The sequence below is a fragment of the Corvus kubaryi genome, unplaced genomic scaffold (assembly GCF_017639235.1).
Source record: "Corvus kubaryi isolate FWS band 111438036 unplaced genomic scaffold, C.kubaryi_AGA036_p1.0 37284, whole genome shotgun sequence".
NCBI lineage: Eukaryota > Metazoa > Chordata > Aves > Passeriformes > Corvidae > Corvus > Corvus kubaryi.
The window spans coordinates 5,195,052-5,215,154 of record NW_024581088.1 but is presented as its reverse complement, the minus strand read 5'-3'; the positions used below and the strand labels follow the sequence as shown (position 1 = coordinate 5,215,154).

General features: G+C 55.4%; 1 protein-coding gene across 2 annotated transcripts; it reads right to left on the bottom strand.

The window, feature by feature from the left end:
* Window positions 1–16: 16 nt before the first annotated feature.
* On the bottom strand, window positions 17–15,962 carry MMP28 (matrix metallopeptidase 28). 2 transcript variants are annotated; one of them, XM_042026033.1, is made up of 8 exons: window positions 15,855–15,962; window positions 8,448–8,527; window positions 7,599–7,762; window positions 4,910–5,131; window positions 4,321–4,566; window positions 3,775–3,924; window positions 3,159–3,326; window positions 17–2,091 (listed from the first exon to the last, which is right to left on the bottom strand). In XM_042026033.1, the coding sequence occupies exons 1-8, from the start codon at window positions 15,942–15,944 to the stop codon at window positions 1,697–1,699; spliced, it is 1,515 nt and encodes a 504-aa protein (XP_041881967.1). In that variant the 5' UTR covers window positions 15,945–15,962; the 3' UTR covers window positions 17–1,696. The 2 variants fall into 2 exon arrangements, with proteins under 2 accessions (XP_041881967.1, XP_041881968.1); XM_042026034.1 differs by lacking the exon at window positions 15,855–15,962 and adding an exon at window positions 8,634–9,087.
* Between the last annotated feature and the right edge of the window lie 4,141 nt (window positions 15,963–20,103).

The following is a 20,103-nucleotide window of genomic DNA, read 5'->3' as shown; positions in this document are numbered from 1 at the left end:
CAAGTACAAACCCCAATGCCACATATCCAGAGGTTGGTTTTATTTGCTGTCAGGTCTCCGAGCCCTCGGGATTCCCTGCAGGCAACGTCACATTACTGTCATTCAATTCCAACCAAAATGCCCATTTCTTTGGAAATGTGGGAAATCCCCTGAGATTTTAGGCAGATGAAGACCCCGTGTCTGTGTCTGCACACGAAGGGCTCACTCACAGGTGTTACGGAGAACAGGCAGAGTTCTGGATCCTCATCCCACCAAACCCACAGCTCAGCCAGCACCTGGCAGCACCCAGAGCCCTTGGGAAGTAGCAGCCCTGGCACCCTGCTTAGGGCAAGCCCTGCTCTGCAGGGAGGATCTAGAATGGGCAAAGGTGAGTGAAAGAGGAATCCTTGGAGCTGCTGGCATCAGGAGGGCACCCTGAGGTGGCACAGCACCCTGGCACAGCACAGCAGGACCAAAGCAGTGCTGGGCCCTGAGCCCCGGGAGAACCACTGAAGAAATGCTTTCAAGAAATCATTTAATAAAGCTGAGCCCTGCCTTGCTTGGCACCAATGCCACGGAATTCCAGCCCTGGGACACGATGGCTCTTTGCAGACGCCACTGGTGACTGTGCCCAGGAGCCAGCGGCGTTTCCAGGTGGGGAGTCTGCCTTGGGAAAGGAATGAGGAATATGCAGCCACACTGCCCCTGTGAGCCTGCATGCATGGACATGTCCCTCTGTCCTGCTCGCCCTCTCCTCTTCTCCTCCTCCCACAGTTATTTGTCACCCCCTTTCATCCAGGTGGGGCCCAGGGACTCTGAAATATGCTGATCCTGACTCTTTCAGAGACAGCAGAGCACAGACACTTCCTCTGCACACAAGGAGGGCTGCCAGGTGAGCACAACCCTTATCAGACACTGAGAACCCACCCAGGCACCCCAAACCCATCAGAAAGCCGGTGCTCCTGCTGCCTGTGAGCTGCACGGTGACATGGCCAGCAGCTCAGCTGAGCCTCCCCTTTCTCTCCACCCCAAAGAGGCTCCTACACCAAATCCCTCTGCTTTCAGCCCCAAAATCCCACTCTGGTGATGTCTCCAGCCAGTGCCTCAGCAGAGCACTGGGATGTGAGCACAGCCCAGCAAAGCATCCCCAATCCTCCATACCCCGGGGTCTGAACAAACAGCAAGGGCAAAGCTCCACATGGACCCAAATGTTTGTCCAAGTGTCTCTTGTCTTTTAGTTTTAAGCATGAAACATTCTCAGTCTGTTGTTTAAAACCATCCAAACCCCAAAGCAAGCAGCAGCGAGACACTTCTCCGCCTGATCGAGGGGAAATGACAGATACAAGCATCAACAAAGATATCAAAAAGCATCAACAAACCCCAGTCCTGCTTTGAAAAAAATGTGTAACAATATCCTGGAAGTTGCTAGAAATGGGTGTGTTCACTGTCTCCACAGCTGATACCTTTTTTTCTGTGGCCTTTTCAAAAAAATATCGTGTCCCAAACCTCCATCCCACCTGGCTGTGGGGGACCTGTCCCAGCTGCTCCCAAGCTCTGCTGGGGCACTGCTCCACCACCCCACAGCTCCAGCCATCCGTGGGCAGCCAGTCCCTGCCTAACCATCCTCAGACAGGAATCCAGAGTCACATAAAGAGGGACCCAGGCAGCAGCGAGCGATGTGGGGTCCAGACCCCCTTTCCATCCTGTCAGGCCGTGCTCAGAAAAGGACCTGCTCACTGTTGGCGTCCCAGCAGCCCATCCAGGCGAGCTGCGTGGCCCATTTGCCAGTGGCCACCACTTGCAGCTTAGCCTGGTCAAATTCCCAGTACTGGTCATCCCGAAAGAAGTAGACGGAGCCGTGGCGGTGGGGGACGGCCCCGGCCGTGCCCGGGGGCAGCCCTGCCCAGTCCCGCAGGCTGCGGGGGTAGTAGGGCTCCACGCCCAGGGGCTCCTCGCTCACCACGAAGTACTTGGGGCCCTTGAAGAGGACGAGGCGCCGGAGCTGCTGGAAGTAGAGCGCGGTGTCCGGGTGCCGAGGGAGCCCGAGGGCGCTGCATTTTCGGGGAAATCCTGCCTCCAGCTTGGAGCCCGCGTAGCACCAGCAGCGGCCGCCTGGGGGGGGGGGGGGAACAGGGAGGGCTCAGAGCACGCCCCTGTGGGGTCCGTGGCAGGACCAGCTCCAGGAGATGTGGACAGACTCGGCCACAGGACCAGCCTTGTGATGTGTCAGTGACATCCATGCCACTGGTGACCCAGCCAGAACCACTGCAGGGCTGCCCCAAGGACCAGGCTGGGGGGAAACTGAGGCATGGTAGCTCAGGAGCTTGAAGGCGTGGAAAGGGACCACCAGGGACAGAGCAAGGCTACTCCCATGCTGCTTCTGGCAAACCTCCCCCTGATCCTGCACGGCGAATGGGACAGACGGAAACAGATCCAACCCAGCCTGGGACATCCAAGACCAGCACTGCAGCAGGAATTGCAATGGGGACCAGTGGCTTGGCCGTCCCCACAGCGCCCTGTCCCCACAACAGGGCAGACAAAAGCCCCTTTCTGCTCACAAGGCACAGCCCTGGGGAGGGACGGAGGGAGCAGCGAGGGCTGGGGAAGCAGAGGGGCTTTGGCTCTCACCCAGCTGCAGCAACAAAGCCCCTTTTCTGAACAGCCAGCGACCGGTTCCCATTAAAAGCTGGGCCTGACCCTGGCAGCCAGGCTGTATGGTTTGACCTTCCTCTCCCCATCTGGCTGCTGGGCAGCTCATGGATGGAATCCCAGCTCCTGGGGCAGCTCATGGATGGAATCCCAGCTCCCACGACAGCTCAGCCTCCAGGCAAAACACAGGGATCCAGGAAACCCCCACACACTCCCCTGCACTTTGTGTTTTGGGGGGCATTTTCTCCCCAAGACCCGCCACTGCACCTGGGTTTGCTTTGACAGTGAGTGCTGCCCTCCTGACGGGAAAACTGAGGCACGAGGGGGTGATGTGGCTGCCATGGCCATGTGGTTCATCCATGACAGGCACCGAGCCCAGGGTTTTGCACACCCAGGACACAGCAGTGCCCCAGCTCTGCGCTGGGAGGGGACCAAACAGGAGAAGCTGCTCCAGTCAGACCCAGACAACCACCCCACAGAGAGGAGCAGTGGCAGCCCCTCGGGGCATCCCCTGCCCAGGCCTCACCCACCTTTGAAGAAGTAGAACTTTCCGCTGAGCTGGGACCAGGCGCAGGCATCGATGCCGGCGGGGAGGCCGGGCCAGCGCGGCTGCAGCGGCCGCGGGTCACTGGCGTTGCCACTCGCTGACACCACCCAGTAGTGGCTGCCCTTGAAGATGTAGAGGTTGTGATCCCCATCTGTGAGGCACAGGGAAGGTGTTGAGGTGAGAAATTTTATTCATCCACTGCTGCCCAGCTCCCCTCTCCTCCCTGTGCAGCCCCGCAGTGCTTTGGGGATGCTCAGGGTTTGGATGCTTCCTCCCGCCTTACCCGCCACCCCCTCAGCTGCCATAATTCATTGCCTCCACTCCAGCCCTGACAGGATAAAGGTGACCACGGCTCAAGGCTTATCTTGCACAGCCGAGCTCCTGCAGTGATTAATCCTTGCCATGGCCTGAGTTTTAGGATGTTTTCCCTGCTCCTGACACATCGCTGTGCCCTCAACGTGCACTGCTCCACTGGGCATCAGTGCCAGGAGCTGTGGGCCAGTCACACCCACCTTTCCCACCACTGGGAGCTGCAGCAGCACTGGGACAAGGGGTAGGGGTGCACGTTTTGGGAGAGGGTCACACTGGCCAACACCCACCGGCGGTTATGGCGTCGAAGAAGGAGTGGCAGTAATAGGTGCTGAGGCTCCTCTGCTGTCGGTCCCTGTCATAAAAGTCCGTGTTCCAGTCCTGGAAGTGAGTGAAGACCTTTCCTGGGAGCTGGATAGCCAAGCCCTTGGAGGGCTTCCCTGGGATGGGGCAAGGGGTGATGAGTCCGGAGAAGGAGCAGAGAAACAACTTTTCCCAAAAGACAGGGCTGGGGAACCATCCCAAAACTCCAAACACTGCTTGTCCTACTGTCTGGTTCCTATCCCACTCTGTATGATGGTGGCAAAAATCCCATGGTATCCCAAAAAACATGCACCAGCAGACAAGTGGGCAGCAAATCCAACTTTCCCTGTCCTGGAGAACCTGGTACCTGTCCCACCTCTCCTGCATTTTCCTCCCCAGCCACACAGGGATGGGGCCCATGTGATTGTAGTCCTGTCCCCTTTCAGGGACCTGCTCCCATCCCTACTGCTCGCTCTCCATCCCAAGGAACAGCCCTGGAGGAACCAAGGGCTGCTCAGGGAAGCCAGGCTCACCATACAAGTTCTGGATGGCCAAGATGTCATCCCAGCTGAGGACAAAATCCTTGCTGAGCTTCTTGTAGTAGGGAGACATCAGGGCGCTCTTGACGGGCGAGTGCTCCAGCCCCAGCGTGTGCCCGACCTCGTGGGCCACCACGATGAAGAGGTTGCGCCCTTTGCCGCTGTGCAGGGACCAGCGCTCGGCGCTGTCAAAGTGGGCTTCTCCTCGCCGGGGGAAGAAGGCATGAGCCAGGGCACCTCCTGGGGACACGAGAGCCATCAGGGACCGTGGAGCAGCAGGCACAAGCAGCTCTGGTTTGCCCAATTGTGCAGTTTTAGGTGTTTTTGGAGGAGCCCACGTTTAAAGGGTGTTGTCAAATGGGGAGGGCTCCTTGAAGGCCTGTAAGGAACATCTCAGCCGCCTTGCTGGCAGAGCTGGGAGGGGGGACCCCAAATCAGACAGCAAACTGATGCAAACTGGGCTAGAGGGACAGCAGAGCCTCCATCACCCCCAGCCCAGCCCATCAGAAGCCCAGCCCTCCTCCCTGCAGGGGAACAGCCCACGTTGTAAAAGAGAAGCTTACGAGGGGGAAGCGACCAGCACCTGGCCCATCGAAGGCGTTGTTGAGTCCATCGTTGTGGTCGCCGTGGAAGAAGGTCAGGCGGATGTCAGCTGGGCCATCCCGCGCCTCCCAGAACACCAGGGAGGACACGTTGCTCCAGAGCTCGAAGGCGGCTCTCACGGCCAGGCGCACCTCGTGCTGGGGCAGGTAGGACGGCCAGTTCACCACGCGGTACGTCAGGTGCCGCTTGTACCACCGCCCACCTGCAACAGGGCAAGCTCAGCGTGCCAACGGCCACTTGGACTTGTCCTTCCACACAGGGGCTGCCTGAGTGGAGGGAAACTTCCTGGAAATGTTGTGGTTTTCCCAAGCCAAAGCTGGAAGTCAAGGCAGGTGTGCCACCAGCAGCTGCAGCACCATGATTAAATCCTTCTGCCACACCACTAGAGCCCACCCAGGGCTGGAGTTGCAACCAAACCCTGAAACCTCTCTGAGGAGACAAGCTGGGACACTCAGTTTAAACTCCACCCTTGGCTCGCCATCCTCTCCAGAGCCAAATCCAGCATGGATCTGTGATGGAAGATCTCCTGCCTGATGCCAGCTTCAAGTCCAGAAGATGCAGTCCGAGGGCTGGATTTCAGGGAGAGGAATCAAAGCCACCTCTGAAAAGGTGGGACAAAGGCAAAGGAGTGGGAAGGGCTCTCAGCAGCACCTTGGGGCCACCACACCTTAGTGCCTAAGGCTTTCTTAAAAGCTTTCAGGGGAGACAGAGCCTGGATACCACCAGGACAGATGGGGACAAGGATGAAGGGGACAAGCCTTGTGACTCCCCCTAAGCTCCCAATCCTCCTACAACACAGGAGTACAAAGATGAGAGTTCACACAGTCACTGAGCAGCATCACAGCCCCCTCCTCCTCCTCCACCTCCTCCTCCTCCTCCTCCAGCACCCCTTGGCAGCTGTGGGACCCCAGAGCCCTGGGATTGCATTTATCCGGGGGCATCTGGGAGCAGGAAAAAAGCCATGGGGCCCTAGGGGGATGTGGGTGCCAGAGCCGGTGCTGAGGCGTGGGAGTGGTGACAGACCTCCAGCATCTGCCTCTGCTCCAGATGTGCAGGAAAACAGGGGGAACTGAGCTGGCAGCACGCTGGGGCTCGCTGCTCTGGCTCTGAGCCGAGCCTCCCAGCAAACCTGGCAGACATCCCACCCCAGCTCTGCCTCCTTCCCCCCACTTCTGAGCAGTCTGTGGCTGGGGAGACTCTGGACTAACTGGTCACACTCCTGGGGACAGAACCAGTTCCCACTGCTTGTCCTCCAGCTCCAAAGGGACACAGATGAGCTTCCACTCTGCACAGCAAAAGCTAAAACTTGCCTGGATGGCTGCAGCCCTAAAACAAAGCCCTGGCATCCCATCCTTCCCTTCACAGGGGCAGAGCATCTACCACCAAAGAAGGACGGGCAAGGCTGGCTTAGCCAAGTGTGGCTGGCTCTTGGGAAGAGGAGGGCTTGGCTTTTGCCCCGTGCTGGCTCTGAGTGTGCCCCAAGCCAGCTGGGTGACGGACACAGAGGCTGCCCAGGGAAGATCCCGCTGGGAGAAGGGTGGATAACAAAGCACTTTGTTGGCTCAGCTGCCAGGGTTTCCTGCTCCAAGCAGGATAAACAGACAAAGCCTCCAGCCTTCCTGGCCAGTGCCAGCAGCCCTGCAGGCACCCCTGTGTCCTGTCCAGCCTGCAGGTACCGATGTGGTGCTGCTCCCATCCCCGCTGCCTGTGGCATCAGAGAAACACCCAGTACCACACAGAGCCCTTTCCTGCCCTTTCCTCGAGCCATTGGGTGTCTCTTGCCACTCATCTATGGATTGTAATCCCCAAAAATGAACCCCATGAGCTGCAGGGCACTGGTTGCTTCTGTTTGCCCATCTCCTGCTGTATGTCCTGTCCTTCCTTCCTTCCTGCTCTGCCTCACTGCCCGCCTGTCCTAGGCACAGGATGGCTCCTGCAAGGGACAGGCTGCATGTTGGGGCTTCGGAAGGAAATCCAGAGGCTGGAGGGGGATGACAGGGCCCTCCTGGGGCCGTCCATCACCAGCCCTGCCAGATGCACAGACAGCCTGACACGGCACAGGGCCTTTTCTTAATCTCTCCTTCATCTTTCCCATGTCCTAAGCACAGCTGGTCCCGGCCCTCCTGCTCTCTAGGAATCCAGTTACTCATCTGCAAGCCCAAAGGGAGCTCACAGGGGACAAGAGGCCCAGTCCTGGACACACAGGAGCACAGAAGGATGCTTGGAGCAGAGTTAAACCCCTTAATATGGGTGAAATGACTCTTGGGTCAGGCAGCCAAGTGCTGGCAGGTTTTGTGGTTGCTATGTGTCCCTAATACGCATTAGAAGTCCCAAAGTTCAGCAAAACCTGGAGATAACTTCACTGTGTGCCAGCTGCTGCCCTCCAGATCATGCCAGCACAGCTGCGTGTGGGGCCATGGCGACTTTAGCGCTCCCTGGGAGATGTCCCAGTAAAGCCACCCCAGAGAGCCGAATTCCCCCACGAGTGGGAGTCGCATCTCTAACCACTGCTGACATCAAGCCACACAGAACAACTAAAAATAAAGAGGACTAAAAATAACCCACAAATGTGTCCTGGCCTGGACAGCAGCTTCCCCACGAGTCCCGGACGGGAGAGACGAGCACCCCAGACACCAAACCCCACCAGGACCCTCGGTGCCCGTGCTCACCGTGCTGTGCCGTGCGCCTGCGGCGCCGGGCGGGCGATGCCCGGCGTGCCCCGGCAGCGCGGCTCTTCCCGTCGCCGGTGCCGCACCTCGGCAGAGCCATCTGATGGAGGGTGGGGGCATCCAGCACCCCGCTGAGCGGGAGGTGGGTCACCCGCTGGAAATCCCTGGGAAAGGAAGGGAGATGTCAGCACCCACATCCAGACCCCCCCGTGGAGGGGTTTGGTTATGTTTGTGCCGGGGGTTTGGCTTGAGCCAGGATTTTCACCCCACAAGCTTCACACTCCAGCATCAGAACTTCAACCAGTCGGTAAAGCAAGAAGGATTTGGCTCTGCAGCCACAGCTGACCTGTAACTCACCTCCTAGCAGGGCAGAAGTAAATAAGGGAGCCTAAAAACGCCTTTTCCAGTTTTTAACCCCAGTTATGTGACTTTGCCTTTAATTTTGCATTTAGCTTTGCGCGAGGTCAGGCCTGGGATGCTCTCAGAGCTGAGGTGATGTCCCTAGGAGAAGTCCAGGCAGGCGCTGGCGATTTGCCCCCCCTGACATCTCCCAGCCGTCCCCAAGCTCGGCCTCCGCGCAGATTTTATTGCAAGGCTAGCACCGGGCCATAAAAGGCAAATAAAACAGCGAGAGCCGCGTGCCAGCAGCCGGCATCCAGCTGCGGGAGCCGGGCACGGACCCGCCGTTCCAAAAAGGACTGGCTGTGCTTTAGCATCAGACCGTGAGAGAGAGAGCCTGCAGCTGCGGAAAGACCCCTCTGGCTGCAAAAATCCCCTCGGAGTGCTGGCAGCACCCCTGCAGCCGGAGCTGCTGAGTTTTGCCTGCAGTGTTGAATAAAAGGCTCCTACCTCAGCGCCTCGGTGAACTCGGCGGGGCTGTGCGTGCCGGCCCCCTGCTCGCTAAAGTAGCCGTATTTCTCCAGGAAGAGCTGCAAGAAAAAATGGGAAAGGTGCAGCTCAGAGCACGCGTTGGATTGGGAAAGGGGGAAAAAGGAGATGCGATGGCAAACAGTGCCGCAAACCCAAAATGCCCACTTAGTTTCTTCCTGAGAGCTCTGCACCTCAAGCAGCAGCACCTCCTGTGCCCGGACAAGTTCCTGTGTGTCTCCTCCCCATTATTTTTGATGGCTCTTGGGGTGTTTGGCCACGACACGATGGAGGGGTAGGAGGAAACGCTGCTGCCGAGAGACCAAAACACGCTGCTGCCGTGTCATCCGCAGCCAGAGGCGACCAAACCCACAGCTCTAATCGCCCCGGCTCAACACAGCGATTCAAACAAAGCCCAGAGTGCTGTGGCCGTCTGTAGGGCGGGGTGAGATGGGGTCAGGCTGCAGCCTCGCCCCATTCCCACGCAGGATGTGCTGCTGCAAAGTGGGGACGCTCCGGGGGCAATTTGCTTTGCCAAACCATTCTTCTTCTTATCGGCCATTGACACGGACGGAGATTGTCTCTCTCTGAACTTGCTCCAGCACTTAAATCGAATGTTAAAGAAAATAAACGGCTCGGGCTGCTCCGCAGCTTTTGGAGGAGTTAATAGCCCGGGTCACAGGAATGCTCCACGCCCGCCTGCCCCGCCGCCAGTGATGTCTGCGGGAGACAAACAAGCTGCCCAGCATCCTGTTAGTGCAGCAGAGCCGCGGTTACAGCAATGGATAAAAATCAGAAATAAAAAGTGAAAGCGGCGGCTTCCTTTCCCCGCATCCCTAAGGAGAGGTGGGCTGAGCGCCGGGAATGCCACGGGCTGACCCAGATAGCGCGGCTGATGCCCTCTGGGGAACCGGGTGTTTTTAAAGCTGTTTCCCTCCGTGCTCGTCTCGGGGCCGGGAAAAGGAGGGGGTTGGAGTGCTGACCTCCACTCAGCGCTGCTCCTGACTGTGGGTGACCCAGTTCCCCTTAATGTCCCCGCAGAGCAGGAAGCAGCCGCTCCTGGGCCTTGCCACCTGGCAAGGAGCAGGAATGGTTTGTGGATGTGGCAGTCCCGAGGTGTGCCAGGGCCTCTACCTCTCCTCCTCCTGCCCAAACCTTCTGCTTGCCATCAACAATCACCTTCCCGTCATCCCAAACACGTCAGCCCCGCGCTGCCACCTCCCCGCGGGCAGGGCAGGCCCATCCACGTGTGCTCTGCAGACCTCATCTCCTCCGATTTCATCTCCTCCTTTACGCCTCTTCTACCTGGAGCATCCCACTCCGGCTGAGGACCAGCACAGATTCCTGCCTGGACACGCTCTGCACCCAGCTCCACACAAAGAATTCGGCTGTTTTTCCCACCAAAGCTGCCTGTCTCAGCTGGAGGCACCAGTAGCTCGTTCCAGCAGCACTAGGCTGCAGCAGCAAGAGCCCGAGCGTGGCCAGAGTCACCCAGACACCTCACACTGGTCCAGCGAGTCAGGATAAATCAGGCAAGTGCTGCACTGGCAGGGAGAGCATTGGCTTGTTTGTCAGGAGAAGGCACAGGGATGCCCAGGGATGGACCATCCAGCTTGGACTTGCTGTCCCCCAGCCACACCGGGATAACCCCACCTTTAGGTGGGTACCAGGAGGCAAAATCCAGCAGCAACTCAGGATGAGCATGCAAGGATGGAGGAGCATACTGGGGATGGGTGGCTTGGAGCCCTCTGAGAGCAGGCTGGAGAGAAGGAATCTGGCCCTCTTTCTCTGCAGTTGTATTTTTATAAAGTTCTCCCAAAGTACGAAATCACCAGTTACATGGAAGGGTGTGGGGTGAAGATCCCAGTGGTGACATCACTGCAGATAAATGTGAGCTCAGAACACCTGAATGGAAAGTCCTGGGTCTCACACCACGGTCTGAACCTTTTCTAACACAATTTTACATTCACTCAGCACAACCTGAAGCTGTTTCCTTGCCTGTAACCCAACACAACCCCGTCCTTAAAGCATGAAAATGGTTTTTCCTCACCATGAGCTCATTAAGGCTTAAAATTCCATCTGGACACGTCAAGGTGCACTGTGAAAAAAGCAACCCCTGTTCCATCTGCTGCTCTTGAGCAGCACCAGAAGGCACGGAGGCCACTGGCTTTATCATTCCTGCAGCTTTGCAAGTCCCAGCAAAGCAGCATTTTCCCTGTGGTTTCTGGCCTGTGCCACATCGAGGTTCTCACGCACAGGCACCCACTCTGGCTGCAAAACCATCAGGAGAAATTTTATTATATTTTCTAGACACAGCTACGGTCAGCTAAGGGTGATGGTGGTCCTGGGAACACAGAGCTGTAGGAGAGGGATGTGCTGATCCCCCACTCCGTCAGGTATTTATCAGAGCTCAGAGCATACAAATCCAGGGAGTTTTTGGAGTCCAGGGGAACCCAAGAGCCCCATGCCACAGGGTCCTGTGCCCAAACCAGTTCTCAAGGCTCCCCCAGTGCTGCACAACCCCCCTGGAGCCCAGCCAGGCTCTGGCACCAGCCCATGAAACCTCTCCAGAGGCTGCAATGCAAAGCCTGGCCATGCTGGGAAAACCCTCTCCCTCCTGCCCCAGACGGGGAAATGCTCTTTTCCATACAATGGGAAAAGAAAAACAGCAGGAAACCAAGAGAAACATTAATATGAAATATGCCCAGCTCCCCCCGTGCATGAGGGAGGGAGCAGAGGACAGATCTGGCTGCCTGGGAGCCCGTGCTGGGGTAGAGAAGCCTCTGGGGCTGCAGCAGGGACAGCAGGAGGACAGTGTGGGGGAGACAGAGGGGTTCTTCCCACCTCAGGGTTCTGATGTGGAGCCTGTTACAACCCTGGAAATCATCCCTGCTTTGGCTAAAGCCAAGGAAACACCTTACCCTCGACCACAGACATCCCGGGTGGAAGACAGCCAGCGGCAAATACAATTAACTCTCCCTGCCTGGAAACCGGGATAACGAGAGTGCCGAGACAGCAGGCTCCGGTCCTGCCGGCTCTCCCCTCCAGACACTCCAGTTCTGGCTCCTTTCCACCCGCTAAGTACTGGAGAAGCCTCACACTGGGCTCCTGCTGGCCGTGGTCCCTCTGCTCTGCCGGGTACAAACCCCATCTGTCCCCTCCATCCCCCGGCAGCACAGGGAAGCGATCCCATCCTGCCGAAGGGTGGGCAGTGCTTTGTGTCGTGGTTACTGAGGATGCCACCACAAACTGCGCCTTCAAAGTCTTTTGTTTTAAATCATAAGACAGCCCAGGTGGATCCTAAACCCTGGTTCCAGCAGCCCTAGGCTCATCCCACATCATCTCACCACCAAGACTGACACAGTGGCTCCTGCTTTTCATCCTCAGTTTCCTCCACACAGACACAAGGAGAGCTGGCCCCAGGGCGTGTTTTGGCGTGGTCACAGAAGGAGCAGGGGCTGCTCCTGCCCACCGGGTCGCTGCTGCCTGCGAGCTGCCTCCAGAAGATGTCACAGCAATTAAAAACGCTCATTTGCTTCCGCTCATCCCTGCAAAGCCTCAGGCAGAAGCCTCGCGCCGCTTTTGTTTGTGTGTGTGTGTACAGGTATCTCTATAAACATTCTATCTATAGACACAGGGAGACACATGAGAAGGGGCATTAGCGAGCACAGAGCCTGGCTGTCCTCCTGCTGGAAAGGCAGCGAAACCTCAGCTGATTCTCTGCACTGCTGATGGAGGGTGGTTAAAGCCCCAGGCCCCTGTGATGTTCCCCTGCTGTGTCTAACCCAGTCCTGAAGGAATCTCTTCCCCCACCAACCACTCCTAAAAATCTGCTTTAGCAGCAAGTAATCCACTTGCCACTGAAGAAGCAGAGTTGGGGTCTTCTAAACTCCTTTTATTTTCACACTCGATCTTTTGAAGCTGAGAAGCAGCAAGCCGGGCCTAACTAAAACTCCTCCTGGTTTCACCAACCATTTGGATGTGGCTTGCAGCAACCTGGTCCAGGGGAAGTTGCCCCTGCCCGTGGCAGGGGGTTGAATGAGATGGGTTTTACGGTCCCTTCCAACCCAAACCATTCCAAGATTCTGTGATAACTCACTGGGAACCAGCTGGCAGCTTTGCCCCGGCACCCCAAAAACCCCACACCCCGATGGGCTGCAGCACCAAAACTCCTCAACGCGACCCAAAGCACTTGGGGAAAACAGGCAAAACCACTGGGCTTGGTCAAACCTTCCCCTGCGAATACCAGAGCGGCTGACAAACCAGTTCGGTCACGCAGACTGGTTGTGTTTTCGTGTCTAAGGAGAGAAAGGAAACGAGCCTTGCCCTCCACCGGGGAGGGAGCCGGGGGAAGGCGACGGTCCCCGCTGCGGGCGGCCGCGGCCCCTGGCCCGGCGGGCGATATTTGCCCTAAGAAGCGGGGATTGTTTTGGGGAGAAGCAGGAAGAAAGGCGGGCTGTTGGTGCTGCGGTGACTCACGGGGCTGTAAATCACACCGGGGGATTGCCGGGTGACTCGGAGCCACTCGCCACATCCGCGCCGGCGGCAGCGGCTCCGAGACGCGATCTCATGGATGCTGCAGAGCCCGGCGGTGCCTCACGGGGGTAATTCCTGCTCCTCTCCCCCTCTCCTTCCATCGCCGTGCTGAACAGTAGGACTTTTTTCACAGGAAGGAGAATTTCTTCGCCTTATTTCAGAAGGAAAATGTGGGGTGCTCTGTGCCCCAGCTGATCTCCGAGCCCCGCCGTGTGTGCGTGGTACCCGGGACCCTCCCTCCATCCAGCTGTGCTCAGCATCCTGCGTCCCAGCTGCTCCCTAAAGCAGCTCAGCCGGGCACTGGAGCACTTCCCAGCACAAACACAGCCCAGAGCCCTCAATGTGAGACCCTGGTTTGATAAGGGGGAGAATAGTTAGAGTGCCTAAGACACTGCAAGGTGGGAAGGAGGAGGGCAGGACAGGGGCAAAAATTGGAAGAAAAATCCAAAATGAGAATTATTCAGTCCCTTAGTCCAGCCCTCTGTTCCCATTCTGCTTTTCTCAATTTTTTCCCCAGATTTTCTTCCCACCGCAGCAGACCTGGAGCTTCTCACACAAACCTCTGCAGGGACTTCATTGTCCTTTGTCCTTGGCTCCACCAGCACCTCACCGTGCTCCTCACTCCCAACACGGGCTGAGATCTCACAATGCTCCCTGTATTTTCCACGATTCCCCTGGGATCTGGGAATCTCAGGCATTACCATACCCCCAGCTGCTGTCTGAGCCAGACACCAGCTCTGCCAAACACTGCGCTCACATCGAGCCCTCTCCTATCTGTAGATGATAAGACGATTTCACATACAGATGTTTCAAATTAAATTTTCGAATTTTCCTTATTTTTTAAATTTTTTTTTAACTGCAATTGATATGGATGCAGTGAAAGCATGGGCACCAGCCAGGAAAAGCACACAACTGGACATTTTTGCAGTCTTGTGCATCTAAGTTTACACAACCTATTGTTGCTAACCGAGGCTTTTTAAAAAGAATTTTTAAAACAAAGCTTTAGAAGCAAAGCCTGGAAGTGCTCTGAAAGCCACAAGTCACCAGAACTATTTGATGTTATGTGAGAATTTCAGCTTCCTCCTAAAAGAAAATTAACTGCTCAGTTTATTTAGACAAGTTCCACGCCCCAGTCTCTGCATTTCCATTGTGTGTGTCGTCCCAAAGCCCCTGGCCAGCACAGCACATCCCCTTGGGGAAACTGAGGCAGGGAGACAGGAAAGTCGTTTTTCCAGCACTCCTCACCTGGGATTTGCCACAATCCTGGGATCTGCTCTGAGGCTTCAGAGGAAAAGAACTCAGAAGTCACCAGCGAGGGATGAAAAGGCAGCTTGGACCTTTTAATCCAGTTGTTCCGAATCAGCTGGTTTCCTTTTAAAGTGAATTTTGAATTATTGATTTCTGAGCATTAAAATCTTTGCAGATTTATTTTCTCCAGGTGGCAGGAGGGGCTGGGCTGAGGTTTGTGTACAGTGGGATAAGCACATCTATTAACGACCTCTCTGAAGCAGCATCTCCCAGCAGAAGAAGCCTGCACATCAAAACAAGCCTCTGAGCATTCCTGTGCCCTTTTCCTCCTAGAACATGTGTTCAAAATCCCAATTAATTCACCAGGAGTTGCTGGCTGGGGTTGAAAATTAAGCATCTGTGCAAATGTACACTGGATGGAGGCCTAAACAAGAAAAAATCCCCAACACGAACCTTTGTTCACCAGCCAAATCATACCTTGCCCTCCCAAAACAAACAGGAACGCACGGTGGCACGGGGTGACAATGACAGCAGGACAAACAGAAGAAATCCAAACAGAGGTGATAGGGACAGCCCTGGGGAGAGGCAGGCAGGGGAAGGACTGGCTTTTGTCCCCTCCTGATATGTTGGGAGATTAAAAGGTTTCCTCGTAAATGAGTTCTGTCTTTGGAGCTGTGTGGCAGGGTGGGCTTGCAGGTGCACATCACCTGTGGGGACACCTGGACAAAGGCTGAGAGCTGAGGTTGTTCATCCTGGATGAGAGAAGGCTCCAGGGACACACAGAGCCCCATCCAGTGCCTAAAGGGGCTACAGGAGAGACAGAGGGACTTTGGACAAGGGCAAGGAGAGATAGGACAAGGGGGAATGGCTTTAAGCTGAAGCAGGGCAGACTTAGATTAGATATTGGGAAGGAATTCTTCCCTGGGAGGTTGGGGAGGCCCTGGCAGAGTTCACCCTGAGAAGCTGTGGCTGCCCCATCCCCGGGGCAGGTTGGATGGGGCTTGGAGCAACCTGGGATAGTGGAAGGTGTCCCTGCCCACGGCAGGAACGGGATGAGCTTTAAGGTCCACTCTAACCCAAACCAGTCTGTGATTCTCCGCCACAGCTCCACACGGCACACGTGGCCACACACCCCGGCATTCCAACACAACCCTATGGCACAGCCCCACACTCTGCATGTACCCAGGGCACACACGTGGATGCACAGGCATCAGGAGCCCATGGGCACTCACCTGTGGTGGGGATGTAGGCTGGGGACACATTCGTACCTACGGCACAGGCACACCAGGGACACAGTGACACCCGGGGCATGGACACACCTGTAGCACAGGCACACAGGGACATGCGCACACCTGGCAGGACACGGGCACACCTATGGCATGGGCACACCAGGGACAGTCGCATCTAGAGCATGGGCACACCTATGGCATGGACTCAGTGGGGACACGCACAGCCGGGGCACGGGCACGGGGACATGAGCACACCAGGGACACGCACAGCCGGGGCACGGGCACACCTATGGGCACGGGGACACGGGCACACGCGGGGGACGCACACCCAGGACGCGCTCCCGCCCCGCCCCGCCGGTGCCGGTGCCAGTCCTACCTCTGCCTGCCGCCGCTGCCCCGCGGCCGGTGCGGGCCGAGCGGCCGCCAGCAGCCCCAGCGCCAGGGCCGCCCGCAGCGGTCCTGCCATCCCGGCTCCGCTCCCGCCGCTCCGCTCGGCGCCGGGCGCCGCCGCCCCAGCCGCCTCTCCCCGCCCCGGCCCCGGGGGCGGCCCCAGCCCCAGCCCCGGCCGAGGGCCGGGCTCCGCCAGCAGCACCGAGCGGCGGGGGCTGTCCCTGCTCTGGGAACCCCCCCGTGTCACCCAGCCAGGGGCCGCCACCGGGGGAATGATCCCGTGCATGCCCTGTCCCCCGGGAGCATCCCGCTGCCGGTGCTTCTCTCCGGGCTGCTCCTCCCGCCAGCTGGGACAGTGGCTCTGCCCGGTTTGAAGCTGTGGAAAAGAGGAGAAAGCAATTCCAGCTTTTCCTAAACCTGTGTTCACCCACGGCCCAGCACACACGGATGCAGGGTTTGGAAGCCGGGGGTCCTTGTGGGCCAGCACTTGCCACGAGCTCAGCAACACAGAAGGCTGGGCCAGCAATGCAGCCCCTCTTCAGGGGTCTGGCAAAATCTACACGTTAGACCAGTGTTTTCTCAAGCTTTCCATAATAACCACACACTCGGGGTTGTGGTTTACACGCTTTATGCTTAAATTTTCCTCCCAGGCACGGGCCGTGGGGACCCGTGGGCAAGGAGGGGCCGTTTGCCATCCAAGGTGACACACTGCACCCGTGTCAGTGTCACAGCTCTCCTGCAGCTCACACACAGCTGATGATCTTGCAGGTTCCAGTGACAAGTCAACAGCTCTGTTTACTCACAGCAGTATTTTGTTTGACTATTTTGTTTTAATTTGACTAAAGCAAAAGGATGTTTTGATTCTGCTTTGGTTCAAGGGGAAAAAATAGGATGTGACTTGTATCTGCTTTTGTTTTCACGCCAGCTTCAACCCCACACCTCTTTTAAAGCTCCCAGGCTCCTTCCTCCACTTCTTAATCATGCCAAAACATGAAGTTACAGAAGCATCTGTTGAGTGCAGCTTGAAGAGAGCTGCAGGGATCCTGTGACACTTTGCCTTACAGCTGGACAGGGATGTAGGGAAGGGAAGCAGGATTTGAAAGAGAGAAAAAGGGATCCACATAACATGGAAAAATAGGGAAATCACTGAGCTACAAATTAAAAAAACATGGGAGAAATAAGGGTTTTGTGGCTGGGCCAGTAAGAACTGACTGAGGAACTGCTGGAGAGCACGGTGGGCAGCTGGCACAGACAGAGGGATGGTGTGAGGGATTCCCCTTGGAATAAAGAATTTATAAAGAATTCCCGAGTATTCACTCGGCCCTGGGAGGAGGGAGAGCCAAGGGATGGCCGCTCCTCACGCAGGTCAGCCTCACGCTTCCTTTCAAAACAAGAGCAGCTCTGTCTGCAAACGCATCCGTGTTTGCGTCGTATCTAGGAAGCAACTGATCCATCTGCTCTTCCACTTAAGAATATGGATGATGAGAAAGTGACTGGCTGGGCTCCAGAAGGAGCAGGAAACTCCCTCCTCTGCTCATTGTAATGTGGGGAAGCGACTGGGAGGGCACCTGCAGCCCCCGGAGCTGCCAGTTTTCCGACCGGGCATTTCCCGGGGCTGCTGCCTTAGTCCTCAGGGGTTTTGGCATTCAGATGGAGAAGAATTCAGCCCAGCCTTGGGGATGCCAAATCACAGCTCTCTGCAGACTTTTGGCTGGGAGTATAAAGATGTTTATCCAGCTGCTGTAATCAGAGCAGTATCAGGAACAGAAATACTATCTCATGGAAAGGTGAACAGACTTCCGGCTTTTGCAGCATTAGGTGAAAGCTCAGAAATGGGGAAAAAAAAAAGTTTCAATCCTCATAACTTCTAGCCCAAAGCTGAAACCTGACAAGTCAAGCCTGTGGCAGAGAACCAACAAAGATTTTAGTAAAACATTCACAAAGAGCATGATAAATAGATCCATACAAGCTCTGGTTGCCTAATCATTCCTGATTCCTTGGGTTTCTAGAGAAAACCCCTTTTCCCTTGAGTTTAACTCAAAAGATCTCAGGGCACTCAGTGAGATTGACTTCCAAACTCGTTCTTAAGACACCTCCCAGCTTGGAGATCCAGAGTGTTCCTAATTTAATACCATTTGCATATTGACCTGTAAACACCACAGAGATCTAAATGCCATGACCACAGGTGTGGAGTCTGGAATGGGAGAGGCTGGTTTGTCCATAGGGGCACAGCAAGAGCAGCTGAGCATTGCAGAGAGAAGAGCTGAAGCACCAGCGGATCCCTGTCTGAGGTGAGATCCAAGAGTTCCTAAACCAACATTATGAAACAGCTCTTGTGACGTGAGCTTTCTCAGAGCAGCTCTGAGTGTTTATCATAACTGATAAGCAAATAGCAAGCCCATTACTCCTGTGTGGCAGTTCCTACCCAAGATGGAGGTGATGCACGAGAACCTACCATTAAAAACCTTTCATGCTCTGCACTGAGAACAGGTTCAAATTGTTCCCTTTCCCCCTCTCAAGAACAGCCATTCTTCAGATGTTTGCTGCTGCACAGCAGCAGGATGGCTCAGTGGGTGCTCAGGAAATGTCCAAAATCCTCATCCAGCTGCTGGAAGGTGGCCAGAGCCAGGACTTCACATCAGATCAGAGGGGCACTGTCACAGCTTTCCCTCCTAACTCCAGCCTGCAAGAGTCAAATTCTTTACCAAGGCATGAGCAGCTTAACGTTCCTTGGGCTGTCACAATGGTGAAGCTTTTCTGCTCAGACACTATTTTCTGGGTACTTCATTCCTGCACAGCAAGTTCTCACAGGTCAAGGGACTTTCCTGTGTCCTTAAAATGTGTTAGAAAGTCTGTCTTGCCCCATGTCCTGTCTCAAACAGAGCCAGGAACAGACACTTAGAAGGGTGTTAAAGAGAAAATGCAAAGTCTGCACAGACTTCCCTTGGCTTTACCTTTTGTGCGTGGAGTTCCTGGAAGTCATTGAGGTCAAGAAGCTGCATCCAGCTGGTGAGGCCTCCCACAAACACACCGATGTGTTGGAGCAGTTTGAATCTCCCTGGTATTTGCTCAGCTAACAGCCAAAACCATGCATCTCTTTCTAGGATCAGGGTGGTACCTGAGTTCCAGCAAACATCATCACCTCGGTATGAAAAGTGGAGTTTTAAGCAGTTTTGGGTGCATTCTGACAGTTGTGTTTTATTACAAGCAACTGCTACAGCAGCATTAGCAACATCATCTACTGGGACATCGTCACACGGGCTCTGTTACCCTGGAAATGGGAATTATCAGTTCTAGATTAGCCAAAGCAGCACTGGCTGGACCCTGGCCTCAAACCCCTGGAGACTTGAGAGTTTGGCTTCAGTCACTGCCCCCATATCTCTCTTTAGGACTTATGGTATTTGAGCAACTTAAAGTTGCATTTTTTCTCAGGGTGAGGTGGGTCTGGCTGCAGAGGGCCGGCAGAGTCCTGAAAACATTTAGCTATTATTTTATAGAGGAGTGGCATTTCAGCTCTGTAAGGATCACATGCCACTCCTGCATTGACATCTCTCTTTTCTCCAGCAAGTCCTTGTTGAGCTTGGCAAGTGCTAGACCCGTTTTTATAAATAAACCACCAGCATTCCACACAGGACTGATTTTCAAAATGAAACTCTCACCACGAAGAAAATGTATAATTGGAGGATGGAGCATAAACAGGGATGAAGGCAACAGAGCAGAACTGCTCCCAGCTATGCTGAGAACACCCCAAACAACCCAAACTCTGCTGGGATAAATTCTCCTGGTTTCCCACCTCCTGACAGGATAGATCTACTGTCCTTTCCCTTAGTCTGGAATTTTATTACAGAAGTCCTACCAAATTCTCACACAGCACTGGGAAGAACTAAAATCAATTCAATCCTTAATATACTAAATATTTAAAGCTTTTTACTTTCCTATTAACCTCAATTAAAACTTGTCCTGGCAAACTTTAGGCAGCTATGGAGAAGAACTGCAGGACCAAAGGACTTGGCAGAAGCAGTTGGAGGGCAATGACATAGTTAAGCCATCATCTGGGTTTATATTTTTTACAGAACTTCCCAGGCCTCTCTGAGCTAATTTAACTCTCACTGCACCAAAGGCAAGTAAAACAACCCACCAGCTGTTTTACTTGTACAGTAAAACAGTTTTACAGTACAGTTTCTCTGTCCTGCTGATTTCCTGAAAGACCAAACAGCTGCTGAAGGTGTCTTAAA